The sequence below is a fragment of the Trichoplusia ni genome (genome assembly GCF_003590095.1).
Source record: "Trichoplusia ni isolate ovarian cell line Hi5 chromosome 16 unlocalized genomic scaffold, tn1 tig00001553_group15, whole genome shotgun sequence".
NCBI classification, from domain to species: domain Eukaryota; kingdom Metazoa; phylum Arthropoda; class Insecta; order Lepidoptera; family Noctuidae; genus Trichoplusia; species Trichoplusia ni.
This window is the reverse complement of record NW_020799751.1, coordinates 9,468-20,057: the sequence shown is the minus strand read 5'-3', so window position 1 is coordinate 20,057 and position 10,590 is coordinate 9,468. Positions and strand designations below refer to the sequence as shown.

General features: G+C 35.7%; 1 protein-coding gene across 1 annotated transcript; it reads right to left on the bottom strand.

The window, feature by feature from the left end:
* Positions 1-7: 7 nt before the first annotated feature.
* LOC113506457 (actin-interacting protein 1-like) lies at positions 8-10,086 on the bottom strand. Its single transcript, XM_026889304.1, has 5 exons — positions 9,936-10,086; positions 9,592-9,804; positions 2,323-2,470; positions 774-954; positions 8-165 (listed from the first exon to the last, which is right to left on the bottom strand). The coding sequence occupies exons 1-5, from the start codon at positions 9,967-9,969 to the stop codon at positions 10-12; spliced, it is 732 nt and encodes a 243-aa protein (XP_026745105.1). The 5' UTR covers positions 9,970-10,086; the 3' UTR covers positions 8-9.
* Positions 10,087-10,590: the final 504 nt, after the last annotated feature.

Sequence of the window (10,590 nt, the reverse complement as noted above, 5' to 3'; positions counted from 1 at the left end):
AAACAAACATCAGTAGGCAAATAATAATAATAATAATGTACAGACCTCCCCCTTAAGCTCTGATGTGGCACCGTCAAATAAGAATATCTTCCCATCGAAGCCGGCTGAAGCAAACAGACTGCCGTCAGGACTGTAGCGGACCGCCTGCGCGAACCTCGTGTGCTCCTACAAATAAAAACATTCAGGATTAAAACTAGTAAAAATAACTGTCGAATTGTGGTGCAGATAATGCTTAAGTTTGACTTATATCGTCGTCTCTGTCACACACACCGTGCATGTACAGTTTAATCTCGTTCGTTCTTGGAAAAAAACTCAGTTGTCACAAATTCTATTCCGGTATATTGGGATTCACATACAAAATTATCACGAATAGATCAAACATTCTAAAAATCGATTGGTCTTCCTTCTTATGTATTATTTTTAAGAAAGTTGCATATTTCAATTAAAGGAAAGCGTTTAAAAACAACTGGGATCTATTTTAACACTATACATTATAGTCAATTCAACTCATCGCTAACTCCATGTCCGTGTAAACCTTATAAATAAGTGGCAGGTAAAAATGCCTCGTTGCGTGATAATTAATTGCAATAGTCCAAAAACTTCGAGTACCGAAAGGCAAGAACATATTTCCTATCACAGGTAAGTAAATATAAAATTATATTATGCCTAAATTCTGTGGTTAAAAAGTCGGCACGCTTGGTGTCAATACAAATCGTGATACTTGCGTCATCTATTGTATATCGATCTATATTCGGAAAACAATTCATTTATACCTGTTTAGTGCACTTGAACTTGAAGGGCGGTCCCTCGAAGACGGCCAGGGTGTTGTCCTCCGAGGCAGTGACGATGCGGAATGGCCTCGTCGGCTTGAAGTCCACTGAGTTGATGGGCTTGGACTGGCCGCTGATCTCACCGACAGACGTGCCGGTCTCGGACATAAACACGTGACCGAATCTGTAAATAACAATTTAATTATATAGAAATCAACTGACAACTCTAACAAATAGTAATAATCATTATATTATTAGTAACTTTCGTGAGAATTATTCATTATGCGTATCTATCGGGATTGCCCGACTAGGTTCGGCGAGTCGAACTCGCGACCTCACCGCGTCAGCTCATGATTAAGGACTCCGGTTGGGTCCGAAACTAGTCGGACAATCCTGATAAATACGCGTGAGTAAACCGTTGCATCATGCAATAATAAACATAGTTAAAGCTAAGCGACCTACGTTTGAAGTACTGCTGGCATTGTACCCTCAGTGTCGCAAATCAGTACTTTTGACTTTAAAAGCAGGATTATGCTTCATAGCAATGACCGTAGTCCAGCTGGGGCCGCTAGTTTTAATAATTCGTCCAACCATTACAATGTAATAATATACAAGGACACTCGAATTTTATAACAATGCTCATCGTCACGCTATTTTCACTCTGAGCTGAACAGCCTTGATTTAAAATATGTAAAAGAATTAAATGAATAAATAAATGCGGACAACATCACATACATTGGTTCTGAACCCAAAGTAAGTTGCTAAAGCACTTGTGTTATGGAATTCAGATACAACGAAGATACCACAAACACCCAGTCCCGAGACAATGTAGAAATAAGAATTTTTACATTGACCCGACCGGGGATCGAACCCGGGACCTCAGAGCTAGCGACACCTTGAAACCGGTGCGTACGCCACTTGACCACGGAGGTAGTGTAAATAAATTCGGATTATTCGGTGACACGTTGTGTGTTACTAAATAATGTACAGGCGTTTAGAAGTTTGATGGAATAAATAACATTCCTATAGGTATCTACAATTTTTAAAACACGACACTTTTAGTTTTGTCAAATGTATCACAATTAGTTGCACAGTTTGCTTAAAAATGTATCATAATGCATAGCATTTACTCTTTCAAGGTCTTTCACTTGACATCCATAATAAGAGAGCTGTAAAAAAGGTACTCCACAGCCATTTTGAAAAAGCCGCATTCGCCAAACACAGCTAAGAAAACTTCAAAACCATTTACATCTCCAAAAAACCGAAATCAAAATTGGGTCATCCGTTTCAGAGGTACGATTACACAAACAAAGATTATGCGACACTTCTGTCTACTTGTATAGCTGACTAGCGTAAGGGCCCGTTTAGACGATGCTATGAATATGATGCAAGTTGCAGTACATTGTGCAGCTGGATAGCTCAGGTATCTAACGTGATATATGGTTAGCCGCAATGTATTACAACTTGCACAATATTTCACGCATCGTCTAAAGGGCAGCCCTAAAATGGCGTAGAGCAAGTGTTTCTAATGTTTTATTTATCTTTCTCTCACCGTTCTCTGCCTTCGCCGACGGCGACCATGCGCTGATTGTCGGCACTCCAAGCGATGTCCTTGATCGGCCCGCCGATCGGCTGGAACTCATTCTTGAGGATATGCTCCTTGTTCACCGTATCCCAGATCCTGATCTTGCCGGATACATCTGGAATAGATATTCATTTATTAGTATTGCCCGCGACTCCGTCCGCGTGGACTTTCATAGCGCGGTGGTTCTCGTTTCCGTGGTTTACCGCTTACGGTTGGAATTGTAACTAATCTGACATTTCCAGAAATGCTTTTCGAGTGATTCAAATTTAAATAAATATTATCCTATGTTATATTACATAACGGGCTTGAGGTCACACTTTAAGGGATAGTTGTAGAAGCCACAGAAAATTATATAGACAGTCAAAATTTTTAAATGAAGAGGAGCTTTTTAACATTTTTGCTATTTATAAGGACGTATCAAGAACGGTGTTTTGAAAAAATCCTTCAAGAGTCTCTGGTTGATCGACTAGAAATTATAGATTTACATCATTCAGTAACCGTGATCAAGGAGTGTAAAGTGAAACATTTAATCAATAAATTACATGCAATATCGATAACGTTATCAATACATTTTAAGTGTTCGATAAAATATTAAATTACATGTTATTTTATTATCCTTATAATCCGTTGGCTAAACGTTGATTCATCGGAGATTCAAATAATTTCAAATTTAATGTCAGTGTTATTATCAAGTGAGTCAAAGCCTTTTATTAAGCAAGTTAGAACAGACAATTATTCCACCTCCAACGAGACCGGACTCCAGACTAAACATTCAACTAAAATTGAATGAAGGCAAATCAGCTAGACTAGACTATAAAGACAGACAGACAGATATTCAAGACAAGTTTTACAAAGCCTTCTAAAACACTATCGTTCGAAAACATATTGACAATTCCTTTGCATCGACTCATCTCAATGCTGGCACTCGTAATAAGGATAATTAACTTATTTATATTTAAATTAGACACATCACCATATTTAGCTAACCGGTTAGTCTTCGATACGGCTAACTGTACATTGCAACTCGTTGGATAACGAGATCTTGTAACCAGGGCCCCGATTCTGCTATTTACAATGGCCGATGAATGAATTAAGTTTGGCTTAAAATGTCAATTTTCGTATTCTCTTAAGATTTTTTCTATAGAATAATTGGAAATTCAGTACGGGGCGGAACACTCACGGTCAATACAATTAATTTACAATTATTGTGTTGACAAAGGCGATTTATTGTGGTGATAGATCATTTATTATGATGGCGCTCTGGCAGAGTAGCCACTGTCTTATTTCAACAACTGCTACAGTATAAAACCATACGGTGATTTTAGAGAATTTTACCTTGATAAATAATGTTTAAATAGATTTAAGCATGGCCGGAATGCTATGGGCTTTTATTGTAACTAGCTGTTTTTGGAATAACATTTGTTTTGCATATCTACTAAGAAAAGAAAGATGGTGTTAAATATTACAAGGCAAAAATTGTCTTGTTTTCAGATTGGATTTTTTATTTGTCCTTGTGTAGCGGGAGTTTTACAAACACCTAGACTTAGAACGAGCATCCGTGGAATACACAAATTCTACTCCTAGGTGGGGATCGACGCAGAGTCATGAGGCACGCATTTACTTTGGCGTGGTGACCAATAGCAGTCAGCTAACTACGTATGTATTAAGTGAATTGATAGTAGAAAATAAATGTTGTAAGAGAATACATTTTCAGTAAAGCTTGTGTGCGTGTTCGAACTCCATCTCAACTTCTGTATACAATAAAGCATTGAATAAATAAATAACTGTTTAGCGTTATTACATTCGATTATTAATAACAAATGTTTATTTTCAATCAAAACAACAGATTGTGTAGAAGGTTCAATACGTAGAAACAAAACTTTTCAGAAAGTCAAAAAGTTCATAAGGAAGATTTTGTACATTATATATTTAGTCTAAAACGACTGAGCAATATGACGTCACTAACAAAGCATATATCCTTGCATGTACTATTAGCGAAGTTCTTGGGCCGGTGAAGGTATTAATCTAAATGATAAGAAACCTTTTTTTAGATTTAAGGTGAAACAGTCAAAGTGATTGCTGATAACGTTATTGCACGATAAGGTTCCTATAAGGGTGATTGAATTGTTTATACTTTAGCTATATGACATCATCTATAGCACGGATAGCCGTATGGTATAGGTCACCAAGCCAAACCCACGGAGCGCGAGTTCGATCCCCGCGTAGGACAAGTATGTATATAGGTGACTCATGGATGCTTGTTCTGAGTATTTGTGCATGTGATTTTAAAAGTTCATACGACAATCGTTTAGAAAAATAAAATATACATTTGTCGTTATGTGTGTGAGTCCCAATTATAAGATATTTGTTCAATATTTTTTTCAAATGTTTCAAGTTTTTACGTGATAAGTAAAGAACATTCCACAAAGTCCATTTCAACTTTTTGCAGAATTTGAATAACCCTATTCAAATAAGTTTTCTGTTACTCAGAAAAACGAGGTATCTATGATGAATCACTATTCTTAAATAAACATTACGTACATTGTTCCTTACTTAATCGATATGAGATACTAACTCTTGGCATTAGTAATAAAGAAATACATCGCAATCAGTTTAAAATTTTCGAACCTAAGTCTACCGACCTCATATATGTATTAAAATTGCGAATATGTCTTTTTTGGTTACGCTTTTAAGCAAAAGTAATATTTTACCTTTATTACCTATGTCAACTGAAAAAAGACAGGGATAGGGCTAGAGTTAAATTTATTTTTGATGTGACTTGAAACTCTCCGAAACTGTACTTTTCAAATCTAAGTGCTGACGCGTTGACGCGGCTGTGTGATTGCTCCGAAATAAAGGCACAGAGAAATCATGGATAGAGAATTGGGCCAGAAATCCTATGATATTATTAGCTTAGATCTTAGTGTGAACACAACTAATACACATCTTAGTAAACAAGCAACAGAAGTTGTGTTTAATTCTGGAGCGATCCGCGGACCGCTGGCTCGGAGCCAACGGGCTCTATTATAGGGGAAATCATAATAAATGCTGCTGTTTGATAAGTGGCGATGGCATATGACCTACAGGTTTAATTTAACAACAGTTAGTAAGTACGGCACTTGGCTGAGAGTAGTTCTAAATGACTGAAACATCACCTTTTATAACATTGATTAGCTGAACCCATCAGCTATAGGTGGGAGCGTGATACTAAGAACAGCTAAGGAAGATTGTTAGCAACTTTCTACGTTCAAACCTGAACTCAGGGTGCCCCCTGCGGAGATTGCACTGTATACATCGATACAAAAAACGCGGATGACGAAGCAAGGCGGTTTAAGTTAGTCAATAATAGTACTAACAATTTGACACTACCCGTTCCCTACCCCGAGGGAGCGGATGTCTATGAAGTTTTTTGTTATTGTACAAAAGCCTCTCAAAAATATTTTCCCAATTCACTCGAACCAACCCTCGCCTGTAACCGACACGTAAATTTAATTATTGGATCATATACGACTAAATCACATTACATGAAATTAAATCTCAAACCAGGCAAACGAATATCAGACCACTATTTAGGTTTCTGTAGCTTATCATGAAGACCTAGGCGTGTCCTATGACGGCTATTACAGTATTCGCTTGGTTTATATGACCTTCTTCAGCTTCGGCTTTTTTCGGATGGGAAATCATGAAATAACTCATTTCTGTTTAGGTTCGCGGAGTATCAGACTTCTTCTGTCTAAAACCCATCTATGTACCTTCCTTTGCCCTTCGTGTATCGGGGCCACGGTAATCCTTTCGGATAATCCCGCTGCAACGGCAGGCATCAGCCCTAATGCTCCGCAGAGCGTGTTGACGTCTCTTGGAGCCGAGCGAGCCGGTTAGCAGAAGGCCTAACGCCATCTCCGATCATTATATTTCAGAAGACTTTCTCCCGAGAGAACAGACTTTTTTCAATACAACTTAGATCTTGTTTTAAGCAATATTGGAACTATTTCTGATTGACAGCGGACCACCGACGCTGATCAATTGGATAGCAACTGAATCTTGTATCGGTTCATTGTACCATTTAATACAAGAATAAAAATACATTTTGAAGATATGAATTATTTACAAATGTTTAACTGTGAATAAATTTGAAACATTAACTGTTGGCTGCGGCTTCGTTCGCTACAAAAAGACTACTACTACCGCTACTAAATGACCCTACAGGAACATAAAGTTATAATAAAACAATCCTATGGATTAATGAACACATTAATCCAGGTTACACATCTGCATACCTGCCATTTTTCTTCGATTCGTTAAGTGCTTTTTGCGTGAAAGAAGGAGTATCAAGCATCCATCCATGCTTAAAAACTTTCACGTTCATAATATTAGTAGGATAAGAATTACATTTAGTTGATCTTAAAACATAATCTAATGCGGTCTACTTTCTTTTCGACCGCAGATTTACCTACATAAAATGTGGTTGTTATAGAAAATAGCATCATACTAGTTTCTAAACCATATCTGCGTTAATTTCTGTATGTTGTTTGACAATAAAACAGCTAGGCCGATTTCGATAAAATTTGTAACACAATTAAAAAACATTAGCTACTTTATGCTGCGAAATTATCTCGGCGAGTGAAGCCAGAGGCACAAACTAGTTAGTAATAAACACACGTACAATCGAATTTTATAAGCGAGAGCATAAATGTAGTCATTACTTTAATCTAGTACGTATCTATCTACCAATTAAAAATAATATACATCGGTTAAAAGAGAATTTGTGGTAATTTGGCAACAAATCTTAGATGTAAAAATGTACGATCCTTTACACTGCCATTGAAAAATAACGAAGGCATAGTAAATCCCAGTTTTAGGTCCCGATGCCGAAAAGGTTTGTTATAAATATACAACAATGGGGGTACAGAATCGCAAGTGACTGCAGTGGTAAGACGTACATACATTTGCATACGACTGTGTACATGCAATAACAATCAAGATTTTTCTTCATTAATCGTAAAATATCTTTTAACTAGCTGTGCCCCATGGTTTCACCCGCGTGATTACGATGTCCCGTCCCCGGTGCCTTTATATTATTGGGGGCGGAGATGGATCCAACAAATCACTATATATTAACAAAAGTCAAGATCACTATTAATATGGTGGTTAAGTATTCTTGAATTTTCTAATGTTCCGGGTAATTTGTCATTTTTTTTCTTTCGTAAGAAACTTCTCTTGACAATAGCAAATACAACAAAACCAGAATTAGCAAAATCGATCCAGGCGTTCACGTGTGATGCCATGACCAAGGGAAAGGGATTCACTTTCATGTATGGATATTATTTCTGTCACATATTTAACTCGCGGACATGGAACTATATTGCCATAGATATGTATAGGCAACTGTCGCCCGCAAAACCCACCCGCTAAAAATCGAAAATGATTCCACGGGAACATAAAAACTGTGTGTTAATCCAGATTATAAACTATCTTTGTGCCAAGTTTCGTCTAAATCTGTTCAGTGGTTTTTGCGATAAAGAGAAACATCATGTAACATACTATTTTATAATATTAGATGCATAATACACTACATAATTTCCTTGTTAAAGTTCGTCCTAACACTAACAGCAAGCATTTACATGTAACATTACGATTCTTTTGGGATCGGATCTCGTGTATCGCCCGCGTTTCTGCAAATGCTAGATGAAATCTTCGGTTTAGGACTCGTGGTTATGTCACTAGTAATTAAAATAATCTAGTGTGTAATCACCATATAAATCTACGAAAATTGAAAACATTAGAAAAATTGTTTCAAGAGTTCCTTAACCTCTGTTATATTTATAAATATCTAGTTGTTGAAAATCTTTCTGTATATGTTAATGAAACGTTACAAGCTTTGGCAGGGATTCCAAGGGCAGTACTGTTTTCAGTATTAATGATTGTCTAAGTCATTTGTAGTTTGGTTTTAATGTACAGGATGCTTGCTTTTGGTTATAGTACAAGATTTTCGGATTAATTTTGTATTTCTTAAATGAATGTTCCTTTTTGATGAACTTTACAAAGTTTGAGACTTTATTTGCAATCTGAATTTTTAAAAATTCAGTTTGCCAGTGCATTCAGAACAAACTCGTACAAATAAATAATTTTCTACCATACTTCATGGAGTGAGGTGTGATCCCCATGTGAGGATAAGCATTTGTGATCCATGCATGCTTGTTCTGAGTATGGGCTTATGTATTTGGCAGTTACTGAAACTCCATACAACACAAGGACTAAATTCCTTTTTATTATTAAAAATGAGTTTGTTGTTTTAATTGTGCATGGTTACATATATGTGCATGTTGAGTATTGAAATTTAAATCTTTAAATTTTGAACAGAATATTCTTTATTGTAGCATCCAATCACTTTCATGAAATTCATTACACAGTCCTTGAGTCTACTTATAGCTTATAGCAATATCTTCAAGACAATCTTGGATGGACATGTAAGATGGAAACCTAACATACAGTTCTTCATTTTTTTATAACAATAAGACAATTAAAAAAACACTAACAAATAGGTTTAGCTTAGAAATTAAATCGGCATAAAAAAACCATTAGTCTATGTGGACAACAAAAGTTATGATTATTATAAACATTTAATTATATTTATAAGAATCTGATTGTAACACAAAAATGTAATATGGGAGTGTTGTTATCAGCAAGCAATAACATGAATCACTTTTATATTATTCAACAACAACATAAAGTATACTATTAGTATGTACTTACTTAAAGATAAGTAATATACTCATAATTATGTAATAATATTTATTGAGATAAATATTATGATAATGTTGAAATACTAAGGTCAGTAACTTTTAAGTTGCTATTAAGATTTGTAATCAACTGGTCTACAGAAAATATTAATACATTGGACAAAATCTTTGGTAAGTAATGAAGGAACTCAAGTTTATCTATTACCAAGTATTTTTTTATAAATAATAAATCAAAAGAGGATATTCATGTGTTTGATAACAATTTCAACTGTTATAAACAAGTAAACAAAGCTACAAACAAGAGGAAAACTATTAAAAATACAAATGCTGCTTGTAACAATGTGTGTGACTAATAAAATTAATTCATAAGTCACTATTGCTAAACAACAGGAAGAATGCCCTATGTACAGTACTGTTTGAGACCAAAAAAGTCTACTTCAGCAACAAGTTCCACATTCAAAATGTCGAAAATTTAAATTATGGTTGGAATTCTTACCTCCAGAAGAAATGTAAAAACCGCTTGGAGAGTATTTAGCGACATTAACTTGGCACGAATGTTCCGTGTATGTATCAGAGATCTCGGGGTTCTCAATATCTCTTATGATAACGGAATTGCCGTTAGTATACAGGAAGTTTTTGCCTTTCGGATCACCGCCTAATACTAAAGGTGTGCCTCTCGCTGTCCTCGGCAGAGCCGCCCAAGTATATTCTGCGGACACAAAACCACACTGTTAAACCACTTATCACCATAATATTAAACACAGACAGGTTTTATCATTAATTTCACCCGCAAGACACTTCTACCATGCTGCCCACTAAATAATTCGATTTAGAACTTACTATTAGAATAAGACATTGTAATAGCACACTTCATTAACTAAACACTACTTTGATAATGCTAAAACTATTGGTCACTCAGTACTTTTAATTATATTTAGCGAAATACAGTCGCCGCTATGCCCCATAGCCTACCAAAAAAATGACGTATAGTAATATTTTTTGCTATGTTGGCACTACTGTCGCTCATTGATATTACCATATATGGGCAGAGGAATACCGTTCATTTCTTAACTATGCCTTTAATTTTTCCATTTGAAATTTTTATAAAACCACTTAAGATGGAAAAATAATTTAAGTTTTTGCTTACAATACTTTTAATTCTGTTCAAGGCACGCAATTTTAGTCGATTTCCTGTCTATGGTTCTGTAAACGAACAGTTTATGATTATAGAGCGTGCCGCAATTTTTAAACTTCGTTTTCGAACGAAAATTTTCTGCACTCGCATTCAGCATTTCTGTTTGTCAAAAATGTTACGAACGATGTCTCTGTACGCCATGTGACGAAATTAATTTAAAAAATAGTTTTTTTGTGATATTTACTGGGCGTTTTTGTGATTTAATTGAATAGGAAGAGTGATGCTTGCGTACGGTTCGTTATATTTTCGCGACAGATTTACTTTTGTTGCATTTTTCGGCTTTATTATTTGACACTTGTT

What these genes read in the sequence shown, in the direction of transcription:
- LOC113506457 (XM_026889304.1), bottom strand. Translation starts at nt 9,969, where the DNA reads ATGAAGTGTGCTATTACAATGTCTTATTCTAATA. An exon ending in TTTTTACATTTCTTCTGGAG is followed by an intron (nt 2,471 to 9,591) that starts GTAAGAATTCCA and finishes TATCTATTCCAG; the next exon opens with ATGTATCCGGCAAGATCAGG. An exon ending in GTCGGCGAAGGCAGAGAACG is followed by an intron (nt 955 to 2,322) that starts GTGAGAGAAAGA and finishes TGTTATTTACAG; the next exon opens with ATTCGGTCACGTGTTTATGT.